Below are 16,597 nucleotides of genomic sequence, written 5' to 3' on the forward strand. Positions count from 1 at the left end.
GGTTTGGAAGGGCCCATGGGACACAGCAGACCAAATTTGTGGGTCAAAAGCTGGGTCAGCCTTAGGCTGTGTCCTTCTCTCTCACTTTTTCTGGGGAGGTAGATCCCTAGGGCCCCATTTGTAGCCATCAATCCAGAGGCCTGAGAATTCAAAAGTTTTTATATTGTGGGGGAAGGTGCTGGCATTAGCAGCTATGGCTTTTAATGCATAGTTTTGTAGACACAATTATTTTCCCTTGCCCCTTTCTCTTCTGGGAAGTGTCCAGTCATCCCCTGGTGTCCTAAACCCTAGAAGATTATTTTCCCAAGCTGTTTATGTCTGCCGTCTAGATATTTTTTAAGGAAAGAAGAGAGTCCAGTGTGTTTTTAGTCTGCCATCTTTCTGGAAGTTCTAATGTATTTTTAAAAATATTATTTATTATTATTGTTATAATTATTTATTTATCAGTTGTATTGGTGTATATCATTCATACATGAACACACATAAACAGTGTGTAGTAAAAGTTGTGAACTTACAAAACAAACATGTATGACATTATACAGAGCCCCATATATCACCCCACCCCATATATCACCCCACCCCACATCTTGCATTTTTCTGAAATATTTGTTACAAATTATGAGAGTATCATCAAAATATTACTACTAACCATAGTCTGTATCTTATATTTGGTGTATTTCCCCCCAAACCCACCTTATTATTATTATTACTATTATTATTTGATAAACTGCTTTTGTCTGTTATTTTATTTTATTTTTATCCCCCCCCTTATGGCTTTTGCATACTGTCTGCTCTCTGTGTCCGTATGCTGCACATTCTTCTGTGTTTGTATGTATTTATTTTATTTCCCCTCCCCCCTTGTGGATTGCTTGCTGTCTGCTCTCTGTGTCCATTTGCTGCATGTTCTTCTGTGTTTTTGTCTTCCTTTATTTTTTTGTTGTGTCATCTTCCTGAGTCAGCTCTCCACACTGCTTGCGGGCTGGGTGGTGCTCCACAGCATGCAGGCGAGACTGCCTTCACAAGGAGGCCCCAGGATGCAAACCCAGGGCCTCCCATATGGTAGATGGGAGCCCAACTATTGCGCCACAGCCACTTCCCCCTATGATTATTTTTTAATATATATTTATTACAGGAGTTGTGCACCTATAAAACAATCATGCATATGTGTAAAATTGCTGTACAACAGCCCTTCACCCTTCACCAACACACCACACCATAATGAAACATTTGTTACAGATTATGAGAAAATATCATTAGACCATTACCACCAACTATGGTCCATAGTGTACATTTGGCACATTTTTTCCATATTCCTTCATGATCAACATAGTAATCTTTGGCATAAATGCAAGAATATTACATTATTCCTGCTAACCACAGTCCATAGGTCACAGCAGTTGTATTTATTCCATGCTTCTCCACATTTCCACCACCCTGTAATAGTGATGTACATCTGTTCTTGCTCACAGAAGGACACTTTCATCTGTACCATCAACCACAATTCTCTTCCACCTATGGGTTCACTGTGTTATTTAGTCCCTAGATTAAGCTCTAGCTTTCTTTCAGTTGGCATTTACATCCCTGGATCACCCTTTCCAGCCACATTCCCATTTATAAACCAGCTGTTATTCACTATAATATGTTACCATCAACTCTGTCCATTTCCATGCTTTAACGGTCAAGTTAATTAAAAATTCTACATACGTTAAGCATCAGTACTCCTTCTCAGACCTCCTCATAACTCCTGATAACCTGTCCTCTAGGGTTTAACTCCATGAATTTATTCTTCATATTTCATTCATATTAGTGAGACCATGCAAGATTTGTCCATTTGTGTCTGGCTTACTTCACTTAGCATAATGTCTTCAAGATTCATCCATATTATCATTGGTGTCCCAATTTCATTTCTTCTTAATGCAGTGTAGTATTCCATCATATGTATATACCACATTTTGTTTGCCATTCATTGGCTGTTGGAAACTTGGGTTATTTCCATCTTTTGGCAATTGTGAATAATGCTGCTATGAACATCGGTGTGCCACGTGTTCTTCTGTTTGTGCCACAGACTTCAGTTCTTCTGGATATATTCCTAGTAAAGGAATTACTGGATCATATGGAGGTTCTATATGTAACTTCCTGAGGAAGAGCCAAACTGTCTTCCACAGAGGCTGCACCATTTACAACCCCACCAACAGTGAAGGAGTGTTCCTATTTCTCCACATCTTCTGCAGCACTTGTTTTGTTTTGTTTTTTAAATTATGGCGATTTTATGTGGTGTAAGATGAGATCTCATTGTCGTTTTGATTTACATCTCTCTAGTAGCTAGTGATATGGAACACTTTTTCATGTGCTTTTTGGCCATTTGTATTTCCTCTTTGGAGAAAAGTCCATCTAAATCTTTTGCCCATTGTTAAGTTGGATTGCATGTTTTTTTTATTGTTGTTGTATGCTCTCTTTTATTTAGAATGGAAATCAAGCCCTTATCAGATATGTGGTTTCCAAATATTTTCTCCCATTTAGTGGGATGAAGTCATTTGCATCACAGACATGTTTGAGTTTGAGGAGGTCCCATATATCCATGTTTTCTTTTGTGGCTCATGCTTTTGGTATAAGGTTTAAGAATCTACCACCTACCACCAGGTCTTGAAGATGTTTTCCTACATATTCTTTTAGGAGCCATATGGTTCTTGCATTTATATTTAGGTCTTTAATCCATTTTGAGTTAATTTTTGTATAAGGCATGAGATAAGGGTTCCTTTTCTTTCTTTTGACTATGGATATCTAATTCTCCCAGCACCATTTGTTAAATAGACTGCTCTGCCACAGCTGGGTGGGTTGGATAGGCTTGCCAAAAATTACTTGACCATAGATATGAGGGTCTACTTCCAAACCATCAGTTTGGATTCACTGGTATATGTGTCTGTCCTTATGCCAGTACCATGCTATATATTTTTTTTTTTACAATTGTAGCTATGTAATGTGATTTAAAATCTGGAAGAGAGGGTCCTCCAGCTTTGCTTTTCCTTTTCAAGATGTTTCTGCCTAATCAGAACCCCATTACCCTACCAAATAAATTCAATAATTGTGTTTTCCATATGTTTAAAAAATGCTGGTGAAATTTGTATTGGGATTGCATTGACTGTATATTAAATTGTGTAGAATTGATGTCTTAATGATATTTAGTCTTCCAGTATATGAGCTTGGAATATTCTACCATTTATTTAGGTCTTTTTAAAAATATCTTTTGACAATGCATTGTAGATTTTGAATGCAAGAGCTCTACATCCTTGGTTAAAATTATTTTTATATATCTGATTCTTTTAATCACTAATGTAAATGAAATTTTTTTCCTGACTTCCTCCTCAGACTGCACATTATTAGCGTATAGAAACATCACTGATGTTTTTGTGCATTGCGGGTTGCTTATTGGTATAGCATGCTGATTGATTTTCTTGTGCTGAACTACCCTTGCATCCCTGGTATAAAACCCACTTTATCATGATGAATAAGTTTTTAAATATGTTGTTGGAATCAATTAGCAAGTATTTTGTTGAGGATTTCTGTACCTGTATTCATTAGGGAAATGGGTCTGCAATTTAAAAAATTTTGTAATATCTACATCTGGCTTTGGTATTAGGGTGATATTGGCTTCATAGAATGAGTTTGGTAGCGTTCCTTCTTATTCCATTTTTTGGAAAGAGCTTGAGTAAGATTTGTATTAATCATCTTTGAGTGCTTGGTAGAACTCACCTGTGAAACCATCTGGTCCTGGGCTTGTCATTTTGGGAGTTGTTTGATGACTGTTTCAATCTCTTCACCTGTGATTGGTTTGTCAAGATCTTCTATATCTTCTAGGGTCAGTGTAGGTTGTTCATACATTCCTGGGAATTTTTCCATTTCATCTACATTGTCTAGTTTTTTGGTGTACAGTTGTTCATAGTATCCTCTTACGATATCTTTTATTTCTGTGGGATCAGTAGTAATGTCCCCATTTTCATTTTTTATTTCATTTATTTGCATCTTCACTCTTTTTTTCCTTGTCAGTCTAGCTAAGGGTTTGTTGATTTTGTTAATCTTCTCAAAGAACCAATTATGAGTTTTGTCAATTTTCTGTATTGCTTTTTGTTCTCCATTTCATTTATTTCTCTTCTGATATTTGTTATTTCATTACTTCTACTTCCTTTGGGATTAGTTTGCTGTTGTTTTATTCTTCTTGATTTTAGCTCTTCCTCCTTTTTTAGTATAAGCATTGAGTGCCATCAATTTCCCTTTCAACACTGCCTTCACTGCTTCTCATTTGTTCTGATATATTGTGCTCTTGTTTTCTTTTGTTTTGAGATATTTATTGATTTCTATTGAAATTTCTTCTTTGGCCCACTGATTATATAAGAGTGTGTTGTTTAATTTCCATATATTTGTGAATGTACCCTTTTTCCACCTCTTGCTGATTTTCAGCTTTATTCCATTAAGATCAGAGAAGGTGCATGGTATAATTTCTATCTTGTTGAATGTATTGAGATCTGCTTTTGCAGAGTTAAAATGGCAGCTACTGGGTGCTTTCCAACTTGAACAGGTTCAAACTTTAACTGTTTTTAGGGTTATATTTTAGCCAGCCGTGTTTACTAATCACTACGTGAATTCAGGGACCAACTATCTCTTCCTCCCCCATTTTTGGGAAATGGAGCTTCCAACTTCAGCCATGGAATAGCCCTTGAGGCAGCTTCTCCACCAGTGGAGAATGGACACTGGCCTCCATAGTGTAGAGTGCTCTTCTCATGAATCTTCTCTGCAGATGGTAGGTCTCCTCCTTCCATTCTTTCAAGGATGTTGCAGGATGCTCATCTGGTCTCCTAGGGCCCCCAAGCAGGTGCTTTACATAGTTCTGGGAGATCACCAACTGCCTTGTAGGATGAGCTAACTCTCAGAGCACCCTACTCTGCTGCCATCTTGCACCTCCTCCCTCTAATGTATTTTTTTCTAATTTTTCATACTTTATTCCTTGTATGAATAGGTTAAGAAAGTAGAATTTCCCCAAGCACTGATTTATAGATTATGTGAAAAAGCAGCACACAAAACAAAACAGTCAGTTTCACAGATAGTTACATTCAATGATCACTTTAAATGCAATTTCAACTCTCATTTTAAGCTAAGTGCAATAATAATTTAATACAAGATAGTTAAATACACACACAACCTGTATATCCTGAACTACAAGTGGTTTCTGTGGCCACATATGCTTTTAGGCAAGTACACATTTCCACAATGAACAAGTACTAACAAATATATTAATAAAACACTACCCCAAATGCTTATCCTGCCATCAGCTTTTTAAGCAATGCCATTCATGCTACTGAAAGCATTTCTTTTTAGAAGATTTAAACTGACTTGGGAAACTCAGTTGTAAAGCTTGACAAACAGAATGTATAAACCCCAAAGATTTTAAATTAAAAAAAGCCTACCAACACTGAGGCATTTACATGAAACTTAGTTTCTCAAAAAACAAAACACTCTTGCTATGTGAAGAAAATTAAAACAAATGACCACTTAAGACACTTAAGCATTCTCTAAAAATACCGTATTTTCCTATATCATCATCTACTTAAGAGAAACACAAACCAGTTCACTTCATTAGTAATATCAGAGTTTTGTCTAGAAACTTAAGAAAATATAAAAAACATTTCTCAGCTATCACAGGATCAAAGGTGCCATTTACTTGTCACATATAAAACAGCTACAATATAGCCTACAATGACAAAAAAGGACACCTAACACATAAGTACTACTTCATCATCTAGTCAAAAGTCAGAAGGAATTACATGAATTGCAAGGTACTTTGACTTATATATGATCATTAAAACCCAATGACAATATAAAGACAGGCAATTAAAGACTCAAATTGAAGACAGGAAAATAAAGGCTGAAACCTGTATGTTTCTCCAGCTTTCATTTTCATGGTTAGATATCCGGACCTTACTATAGGAAATATGCAGTTACTATATATATTTGACCCAGAAGATAAGGAAGCTTTAAGAAGTACAAAAAGGATCAAGATCCATAGTTTGTGTGATCAAATGCTTTTCTAGCTTGTTTCAATTCTTCATTCATAGTAAGTCTTTAGCCCTAGCAAACTTCCTTGGGTCCTTTCGAATCAAGAAGATGATATCTTCAACTTGTACTTGACCTTGTCTTCCAACTGACATTGCCTTGTGAGTCATCTCAGTGATGACCTCTATGACAAGGTCTTCAAGAATATCCACTGACTCAGTATAAGGATTCTTGTCATCCCCAAATCCATACATCATACACTGTAGTTCCTTAGAAAAAAGTCTCTATTACCCTGTCCACCTTCTGCACCTCCTCCAATTTCTTCATTTTCTTCCTCAAATGTGGGGTCTTCCTCTTCCTCTTTCTATTTTTAATTTCATCCATTGTGTCTTTAATTCCCATAAGCTCTGTTACTTTTCTTTGCAGTCTCAAATTGGTCTTTATGCTTACTCAGTGTCTTCTTAATACTCTTTATCCCTTTAGTCATATTTTCTTTCAATTCTTTGAAGTGATTTGGGAGTGTTGCATGATTATCATTCATTAATTTTCTTAAATCCTGTATATCTTCAGGATATTTGGTCGGTTCCTTTGGCTGGGACATCTCTTCCTGCTTCCTAATATGGCTTGTAATTTTTTGCTCATGTCTAGGCATCTGAATATGTCAATCAATTTGCTCTGATAGCCAATTTCTTCTGTTGCCTATTTGCTGCCTCCCCCCCCGCCCCACCCCAGCTCTTCTTTGATACTTGGTTCACCTTATTCTGAGTCTTTAAAATTACCCAGCTTAAGTTATCAAAACCGGGCCAGGGATTCACTAATGGTGTGCAGATTTTCTCCCAGGAATTGGGATTAAGAGAGTCCTTAAAGCAGTTTTTGTCCATGCAATTTCCAGACCATCCAGCACATGGTGTTTCTTGGAAAACCTTTCTGTGGAAGTGTTTCTTTCAATCTCTACTTTCCTGTGTGGTGCAGTCAGAGCTGAAATTCACAGCAGGCTTTGCTGGCTGAATTCATGGAAGAGAAGCCTTCTGACTCCCCTTCCCTTTTCCCTTGAAACAGCTGGCAGGGAGGAGGACATCTGTTCCCCCCGCACTGGGCTGCAGTGAGCCAGGCTTTTACCCCAGCTTAATATCTTGGGATGGGGGAGGGGAGCTCTTCCCAGCCATGGTGGGCATTTGATAGCTCAGGTTTGTTGTTTTGGGTTCTTCATCTCTCTGTCCCCTGCCCTCCTGGGAGTTGCATAGCACTGTCCTGGTCTGTTGACTCCCAAAGCAGGTCCCTAGGACAGCTTTTGGCCCTTTCTCCATTGTTTTTGTGAGAGAGTTGAGCCCTGCCTGCCTACTCCAATGCCATCTCCCTGGAACTCAACTAGCCTAGTTGAAATGAAAACATTCCACAAGAGCCACCCCTGTGAGGGGGCTGGCCTGCCACCTCCAGGGTCCTTCTGCTGGAGAGGGCAGCACTCCCAGCAGCTCTGAGCACAGCCCTCATGGGCTGCAGGTGGTGGCAAAGCCAGCCTCCATCCTGCAGAGAGACAGTGGATGCTGCTGCTCACCCTCCTCCCCGGGCGCAGCTGGGCCCGGGCCTTGGAAAGCAAAGGTCCTGCTCCTCCAGCCTAGGGGATGACTGTGAGGCCAAGCCCCACTCAGAGGGCGGCTTTGCAGTGCTCTTCACCCCAGTCCAGGGGCCAGTGAGCATGCAGGCTGCAGACTGAGAGGTGCCCCTACAGCTGTGGACCTGCACTCAGCCTCCTGTGCCCCAGTCCCAAACCCCACAGTAACCGAAGGCTAAAGGAAAGCCAAAGCATCCAAAATCCCCTCCCATGTCAGGCTTCCCCATTACAGGAAATGGCACCCATAGCCACTCAGTCCTCTCCTCCAAAGCTCACGGCCCCCTTGTGCCTCTTTGCTTTCCCCACATCCAGCCACCAAAAGTCCTGCTGCCTTCAAGTCCACACCACCCTGGGATCTGTCAGGCCCTGGCACACTCGCTGTCCTTGGATAAAGCCCATGCTGCCCGTCCTGCTCACTCCCTTCCTCCCTGCACAAGCACGAGTAGTTCTGACCTCAGGACCTTGGCACAGGCCCCTCCACAGCCTGGAAGATTCCTCCCTCAGACCTCTCCCTGATGGCTTCCTCACCTGTTGGGGCTCAAAGCAAGCACTGCCTCCTTGGAGAGGCCTGATTTTTAGTGAAGGTTCAACAGCATACAATCGTTGTGAGAATCGTAGAATGAACTTGAAATACTCATCACCTGCTGTCAGTAATGGCCCACCCATGCCAAGCTGGTGACGTCAGTATCCCCGCTGCTGCTTATTTGAAGCAAATCCCGGACATCATGTCAGTTCATCTGCAAATATCGTAATGTCTCCAAATGAGAAATTGTACCTGTAAAAGATGATCCAGGCCACCCGTTCTGAGAGGATGCCCCTTCACTTCCGTGCTCTGTGCCTTCCCCGTTTTTGTTGTCATGCACTTCACACTCCCTGACATTTATTTTGTTCATGGTTCTGTTTTATGGGATTGCCTCCCCATCCAGTCCCAAGAACATTCCTGCCTTGAGAACGTCTCTCTGCCTGCCTTGTTTCTGTTAAATACCATCGGCGGCCCAGTGCCAGGGATCCCACAATTTCTCAGAGTAGACGATGGCCAAAGGAGAGGCTGGCCCCCTGCCAGGGTCCACTTGTCTGGCCGAGGGCAGCAGGAGGTGGTGGATGGATGGACATGCACTGACCTTCTGCTATGGGTTTTCTCTTTTAGATAAAGCAGCAAGCTCTTCTGGAGACAATGTCATAACTTGTCCTGGAGTAGAACCTCAGATACTTGGAAAGTAAGTGCCCCAACCTGGGGACCCTTGTGGCAGGAGACCAGATGGGCAGTGGTTTAGGGGTCCTGGGTGAGGACACCCTCGGCCGGGGCACCCGGGGAGCCTTCTGTACCTACCCTGATGGGTGGTCCTGGGGGTGAGCAGGGATCCGTGTGGCCCAGCTCTGCTGAGGATGGCAGGAGGTGGAGGGTGCCTGCCTTAGTTTCCCCACTGCTGGGACATCTAGCAGCCATGGGTTGTCTTGACAAGAGGGATTTCTTGGCTGCCAGTGTTGGGGCTGGAAGCTGGCTCCCTCCAGGATGGGCAGCGCTCTGGTGCTGGCAGCCGGCAATCCTGGGGTCCCGTGGCTCCCCCACCACATGGCCACGTGCTCTCCTCTCTCTGCCGGTTCCCAAGGACTTCCAGCGTCTTCTCCTCCAAGTGGCTTTCCCTTGAAAGCCCTCAGTCACAGCACTAAGGGCAGTCTCATTCCCCTGACCGCAGCATAACGATGTCCTCAGAAGTTCCACTGACGCTGGGTTACACCCCAGGACTGGGTGCAGGTGGTGAACATGGTTTCTTCTGGGGCACGTGCTTCAGCCCATCCGGTTCCAAAGGGCTCCTGCCACTCGCCGGAGCTGAGCCCATGTGCCCTGCCCACACGGAGGAGCCCAGGGAACCCCCCCATTGCTGCCACTCACGTGGCACATGGCCACATGGTGCACAGATGATGCTGGGCTCCTGGGGCCGGCCGTGTCCCTCGGGGCCTCTGCACCAGGCCGACCTCGTGCTCTGGGGAAGGAGAGCTCACCCCATTCTCTCCACTACCCCAGTGCCTTGCTGGCAAAGTCACTGCACCCAGGAGAGCTGGGGGCCAAAGTTCAGCCACAGGGGAGACCTGGTTGTCACCGGCCCACCCCCTCTGTGCTTTAGGCCCATCTTCGTTGAAATCAGCCTCAACAAAGGCATAACCTTCATCGCCAACAACCTCAAATTCAGAGGAAAGGACTGCGTGAGTACTGGGTGGGGACATCCCTGTCACGGGGCCCATTGGCCCAGCTCTGATGCAGACACACTGGGGGGCAGCTGCTAGTCAGGGCGAGTGGGTAGGGCAGGGGTCCACCAAGACCAGAGTCCAGGCCTGCAGCACCCCTGGCTGTGTGGGCCCCAGGGCCCACCCCTCCAGGTCGGGGTTCAGGTAGGGGGATGGGGCAGCCTCCGCCACACGTGGCGTCCGTGGCCCTGGGTGCTGCCGATGTGGTCTGGGCATCTGGCCATGGACTCCTGGCCCCCCTGGAGTCCCCCGAGGTGGAGCACCTGAGGAAAGGAGGAGCTGGGAGTGGAATGCCAGGGGACGGGAGCCGGGAGGGGGCCACCCAGCCCCAGCCCAGCCCTCGGCCACACCTGTTCTCTGGCAGCCAAGGCTGGATGGTGATGGTGGCCCTTCCACAGGGGGAGAATCCTGCTGCCAAACCCACCGAGGGCAAGGCTGGGAACCCAAGCAAGGTCAACAGCCAGCACCTCATTGAGCAAACCCCTGAGAAAGCCCCTGAGATGCCCCAGGAGGCCTCCCCAAAAAACCTCCTTGGAAAGGTCCCCGAGCAGGCCCCTGGAAAGCCTCCTGAGAAGCCCCCCACAAAGCTCTTCAGGCATCTTGCAGCCAGAGCCCTCGAGTGGCTTTCGAAGTACCGCAGTGGTGATGCGGACAGCAGCGATGAGCGCACTGACCAGGAGGGGACCCCCAAGGGCGAGGGCAGTGGTGAGGAGGCAGAGCCCCGTGGCTTGGAGATACCCTTACCACCACTTGTTGAAAGCTTCATCAGCACCGGCAGCAGCGACTTCCCCTGGATCCCCGTGGTGGCTGGCGCAGCTGCCCTGCTCTTCCTCCTGTTGCTGTGCTGCTTCTTCTACCTGTGCTGTCGGGTGAGTGCCCCTGCTATGTGAGCAGGCAGGTGAGTGCCCTGCTATGTGAGCAGGCAGGTGAGTGCCCCTGCTATGTGAGCAGGCAGGTGAGTGCCCTGCTATGTGAGCAGGCAGGTGAGTGCCCTGCTACCTGAGCAGGCAGGTGAGTGCCCCTGCTTCATGAGCAGGCAGGTGAGTGCCCTGCTATGTGAGCAGGTAGGTGAGTGCCCTGCTACCTGAGCAGGCAGGTGAGTGCCCCTGATATGTGAGCAGGCAGGTGAGTGTCCCTGCTGCCTGAGCAGGCAGGTGAGTGCCCCTGCTACGTGAGCAGGCAGGTGAGTGCCCCTGCTACGTGAGCAGGCAGGTGAGTGCCCCTGCTATGTGAGCAGGCAGGTGAGTGCCCCTGCTATGTGAGCAGGCAGGTGAGTGCCCCTGCTTCATGAGCAGGCAGGTGAGTGCCCCTGCTATGTGAGCAGGCAGGTGAGTGCCCCTGCTACGTGAGCAGGCAGGTGAGTGCCCCTGATATGTGAGCAGGCAGGTGAGTGCCCCTGCTACGTGAGCAGGCAGGTGAGTGCCCCTGCTACCTGAGCAGGCAGGTGAGTGCCCCTGCTTCATGAGCAGGCAGGTGAGTGCCCCTGCTATGTGAGCAGGCAGGTGAGTGCCCCTGCTGCCTGAGCAGGCAGGTGAGTGCCCCTGCTTCATGAGCAGGCAGGTGAGTGCCCTGCTACCTGAGCAGGCAGGTGAGTGCCCTGCTATGTGAGCAGGGAGGAGAGTGCCCTGCTACCTGAGCAGGCAGGTGAGTGCCCTGCTATGTGAGCAGGCAGGTGAGTGCCCTGCTATGTGAGCAGGCAGGTGAGTGCCCCTGCTGCCTGAGCAGGCAGGTGAGTGCCCCTGCTATGTGAGCAGGCAGGTGAGTGCCCCTGCTGCCTGAGCAGGCAGGTGAGTGCCCTGCTATGTGAGCAGGCAGGTGAGTGCCCTGCTATGTGAGCAGGCAGGTGAGTGCCCTGCTGCCTGAGCAGGCAGGTGAGTGCCCCTGCTGCCTGAGCAAGCACCTGAGTGCCCCTGCTGCCTGAGCAGGCAGGTGAGTGCCCTGCTACGTGAGCAGGCAGGTGAGTGCCCTGCTGCCTGAGCAGGCAGGTGAGTGCCCCTGCTGCCTGAGCAAGCACCTGAGTGCCCCTGCTGCCTGAGCAGGCAGGTGAGTGCCCTGCTACGTGAACAGGCAGGTGAGCGCCCCTGCTATGGTTGCATCTCCCAAGACTGACCAAGGCTCAGGCTCCATCACCCCCTGGAGCCTAGAGGTGCCCTGGCCTCCTGCCCCACCTGCCATGGGGTGCTCACGGGGAGGCTGTGCATGCTGGGCCAGGCTGCTCCAGTGCCCACGGCCTTTCTAGAGGTGACCAGAATCAAGTGTGCAGCAGGGCAGCAGGAGGACAGAGAGGAGTGCTCCTGGGCTAGGAAGGAGGGGACTTCGAGGGGCTGGAGGCCCATCCCGAGGGCTGCAGGAAGGAGGAGGAGAAAGGGGGGGGCAGAGAAGGAGCAGGTGGGTCCCTGCCCATGGAGCACTCGAGGGAAAGCCTGTGGGGACCATCCCACAAAGGGCTCTCGGCTTGGGGTGGCCTCAGCCTGCCTGGCCTGCCCCAGCCCTCCAGGGAGGGGTGGTGTCCCTGTGACAAAGGAGGAAACTGAGGCTCAGAGGCAGCTGTGCTGGCCACAGCCCCGCAGGCATCGGTCTGTGCCACGCGGCTCTGAGCAGGGTCCCCACTTCTCCCAGGGGCTCAGGCTGAGCCCAAACCGCACCTTCTAGCACAGGTTATGTCTTTTTTAAAAATATTTAATTTTAAAGAAGCTTTATATTACATAAATGCTACATAAAAAATATATAACTAAGGGATTCCCATAAACCTCACCATCTCCCCCTCCCACACTTTCCCACATCAATGACAACCTTCCTTAGTGTGGCACATTTGCTAAAATTGATGAACACATATTGAGGCATTGCTATTAACCATGAACTCTAGTTTACATTACAGTTGACACTCTGTCCTGCACAGTTTCGTAGGTTATGGCAAAATCCATAATGCCCTGTACCCATCATTGCCCTGTCCTGGAGGACAACTCCAATGTCCTGAAATTCCCCTCATATGACACCTCTTCTTCCCTCCCCCTCCCCTCAGACCCTCTGGTGGCCACTGCCTTTATAGCAATGATAGAAGTTCTTCCATTGCTAGAATAATGTCTATAATAGAATAGTAATAAGTCTACTTTAGTCCAGTGTTCATTCCCCAGTCTTGAGGATTTGACGATGGTGATGCAGTTTCTGATTGAGAGGGGCCCTGTTTCCCAGGTGGTAGGTGGATGTTACTCTCTTGCTTGCAGTTGCAGACACTCTCTGCTCCTTGGGATGGGCGTTGTCCATCATCATCTCCTTGTCAGTTGTGCTGGATGAGTCCAATGAGCTGGAGAGTAGGTGCTGCAACTCTGCTGAGATTCAGGACCCAACTGGCACATGGATGGACCAAAGATTTTAAGTCTCTGGAACATACAATTAATAAGTAGAGTGCTAATGATATTTCAAATAAAAGGGACAGAGGAGCCTTGTTTAGGGAAACTATTCAAGAGTCTAAGTCTGTTAAACTGAGGAGCATAGATTCCAGAGTAAGGCCAGCTGATAGGGTGCCTAACTCCTGAGCTGCTCTGTGCTGCTTTTGGTGTTTGGGTGTCTCTAGCTCTTAGGAGCCCTGCTGTTTGAGGCATTGTTTACCGTGGCAGTCAATGGGATCCTGCTGAGCCTGCTGAGATGCGCAGAAGTGTAACCTCTGGAATGATCTTCTGATTCACCTTGAAATCTCTAAGCCATAAAAACTCATTTGTATTGAATATTTCCCCCTTTTGGTCAAGGTCTTTGTCTGCAGGCATTGTTGGTTGGTGTTGGTAATAATCCCTTGGTGCCAGGGGGGCTCATCCACAGACATCATGTCCCATGCTGGGAAAAGGATAGTGTGTTTATATGCTGAGTTTGGCTTTCAGAGAGGCCACATTTCGGCAACATGGAAGCATTCAGGAGGTAACTCTTAGGCAATATATAATGTTAGGCTAAGTTTCAAATTCACAAGGACAGGTCTGTAAGTACGGTCGTCAATATCGAGGGCCTGGCATCACAGTCTCTCCTCCTTCACTAGGCACTGCCCTTGTACTTGGGAGATTCTTGCCATGCTTTTAGAGAATGCAGCAGCCCTCCCCAGGATGGGAATTCAATATTCTTGTGGTTACTGTGTGGGTCTTCAACCATCCAGACAGTGAACGCTTGAACATATTCATATGCCTTCAAGGCATGCCCCAGGTGGACCCCTCCCACATTTCTGTAACCTACAGCTTCTTTGAAAATAAAGTGGAAAAAATAAGGTCCTGGGGGAATATACAGGAGAAATTATTACTGTACATACAAGACAACAGACCTTACAGCGATGAAAGACACTGTCTAAAAACTTTTTATATTATGTCAATTTTTAAAGTTTTTTTTTGTATGTTACTTGTTATTTTAAATACTAGTATTATTTCATTTTCTTATTAATCTTATTTGGCTATGTCTTTTTAACTTTCTAGTGTAAAAGGGAGCCGGACCCATGTAGGGTAAGTCCTAAGTGCGTCCTGACTTCCTGTGAGCTCATCTGCCATGCACCGAGCCTCCTGAGGCCCATGGAGGGGTCCGCTCCCACCCCAGGAGCTCCACTGCCTGTGCCAAGAGCCTGCAGAGCAGGAGGAGCAGGGCGCAGGGGTGGGGGGGGTTGGAGGCTGCTAGGGAAGCCAGGTGTCCCCCTTCCAGGCTCCCACCAAAGGGGCAGTGTGGGCAGCCTGTGGGGGGTCTGCCATGGACCCTCCTGAGACAGGTGGGGCACTTGAGCCCCTGCTGGCTGGCAGGATGGTACTTGCCCAGGACTCAGGGAAGCTTCTGGAAAAGGAGCCTCATGTTGCAAGGACCCAGCTCTGGGATTTGCCATGCCCTTTTCTTAATCACGGTCTCCTGGTGGGCAGAGGGGCCTGGCCAGGTCAGCCCTTGGGGCCTGCAGGGCTGAGGGTGGGTGAGGGAGCTTACCTGGCATGGAGCTGCAAGGGGCACCCACCCGGGGGAGCCCAGGGCCAGGTTCAGGGCAGCAGCCGTGGGGCCAGGTGGGCCTGGGGTGGTCGTGCTTTCAAAGCTGGAGCCCGGTGGCTGAGGGGCATCCCCTGCCCATGCGCGGACCCCTGGCTGGCCCAGCACGTGGTGTCTTCATTTGCCAGGGCAGCTCTGACAAATGCCATGCACCAGGTGGCTTGAACCCGGAGGTCACTGTCTCTGGTCTGGAGGCCAGAAGTCCAGCTTTCTCCCGGATCCGCAGGGTTCCAGTGCCAGCCACTGCAGGGCTTGGGGTCCTTGGCTGGCCTCGTGCCTCGGCCACATGGCGCCATCCTTGGTCCCCTCCATCCTCTGCTTTCAGGCTCCTCCCGAGTCACGTTTCCTCCTTCATGAGGCTCCTGGAGTGTACAGAGCCCCCGCTTCTCTTTGGCCACCCCTCCAATAGTGACGTCCTGGGCACGTCCTGTTACAGACGGCTCCCCCCAGAGAGCACGGCTGCAGGCGTGAACCCCTCTCTTCTGGGGCCCTCAATCCAAGCCTCACACAGGGCACAGCCTCAAGGCGAGGCTCTGCCAATGGGGGCATCAGACGAGCGAGGGGACAGGGGAGCTTTGCAGCACTTTGGGGACGAGCCAGATGCCGTCTTGTTTGCCCCAGAGGATGCTCCCTGGAGGCGCGGGCTGTGGATGGAATCCGGGGTCCCTCACTCGATTGTTCCTTATTCACCCCACAAACATCGGCTGAGTGGCAGCACCAGCCCCCCCCACCCCTGTTGTGCCACCCTGGAGCAGGCGCTTTCTCTTCCTACAGACAGTGTGCTGCAGCCCGCCGTGCCCCATGATGATTACCCGCTGCTGTGACTGCCCGGACACTGGGCATGCGAGGCAAATGGAGGTGAGGAGGGCTGGGGCAGGGGAGAGGGTGATGGTTCAGGTGCAGAGGCCCTGCTGGAAGGCTCCACCTGGGGGAGTCCAGGGTCCAGGGCACTTTGATTCCTCCCTGGGTGCCAGGGGCCAGGGGAGGGCACGAAGCTGGGGGTCAGTGTCCCAGGCACTCCAAGTCGACCGAGCCCAGCTGCCCCTGCCCCACCTGGTTGCTGGGTGCTGGCAGGCAGCCCACATCAGGCAGGTAACCGGTTGCCACCCAGGTTTCCTCAGCTCAGGTGTGGCTCAAGTTTCAAACCCCAGCCAGCAGTGGAGGGTGAAAAACAGCCTGAGCCACAAAGAGGGGTGAATGAGTCAGAGAAATAGAGACGTGCTGAGCAGCCGCTGTTAGCACCTTCTCAATTCTCTGGAGACACCGCAGCTGTGCCCAGCCCAGCAGCAGCCTTTTTGACAGAATGAGGACAAGAGCTGCAGGCTGCGTGGCTGGTGACACAGGGTGCAGGGCTGCAGGGAGGAGGAGCCCCAAGACCCCATCCTTGAGTGACCAGGGCTGGGCCTTGAGTCCTGGGAGCCCAAGTCTCAGCCCTTCACCCCTCCCTGGACACGCTGCTGCCCACCTGGTCGGGAGAGCCCTGCCAGGCCGAGGGTCCTGGGGTGAAAGGGCCACCTGGAGGACAAGAGCCCCAACCTCCTGCTGGCTGGGCCCCTCCGTCCTGCTCTTGCGTCTGCTCCGTGCTCCTCTGCAGCCCTGGAAAGCACTGGAACAGCCAGCCCTGCCCTTGTCCTGACACAGTGACTTGTTCGGCCTGCTTGGCCCAGACCCGCCCCGCCCTGTGGCTCAGGCCAG

The 16,597-nt window shown here is 49.0% G+C and overlaps 1 protein-coding gene across 1 annotated transcript in view; it reads left to right on the forward strand.

The window, feature by feature from the left end:
• The window catches only part of LOC131278927 (anthrax toxin receptor-like), a 60,809-nt gene that overhangs the window by 43,953 nt on the left and 259 nt on the right, over positions 1-16,597 (forward strand). Inside the window, exons 11-15 of the mRNA XM_058299564.1 lie at positions 8,805-8,874; positions 9,784-9,862; positions 10,303-10,773; positions 14,356-14,382; positions 15,677-15,760. Coding sequence (XP_058155547.1) covers positions 8,805-8,874; positions 9,784-9,862; positions 10,303-10,773; positions 14,356-14,382; positions 15,677-15,760 — 731 coding nt within the window. The remainder of the gene's footprint in view (positions 1-8,804; positions 8,875-9,783; positions 9,863-10,302; positions 10,774-14,355; positions 14,383-15,676; positions 15,761-16,597) is intronic.

The sequence above is a fragment of the Dasypus novemcinctus genome, chromosome 6, assembly GCF_030445035.2.
Source record: "Dasypus novemcinctus isolate mDasNov1 chromosome 6, mDasNov1.1.hap2, whole genome shotgun sequence".
In the NCBI taxonomy this organism is placed as follows: Eukaryota; Metazoa; Chordata; class Mammalia; order Cingulata; family Dasypodidae; genus Dasypus; species Dasypus novemcinctus.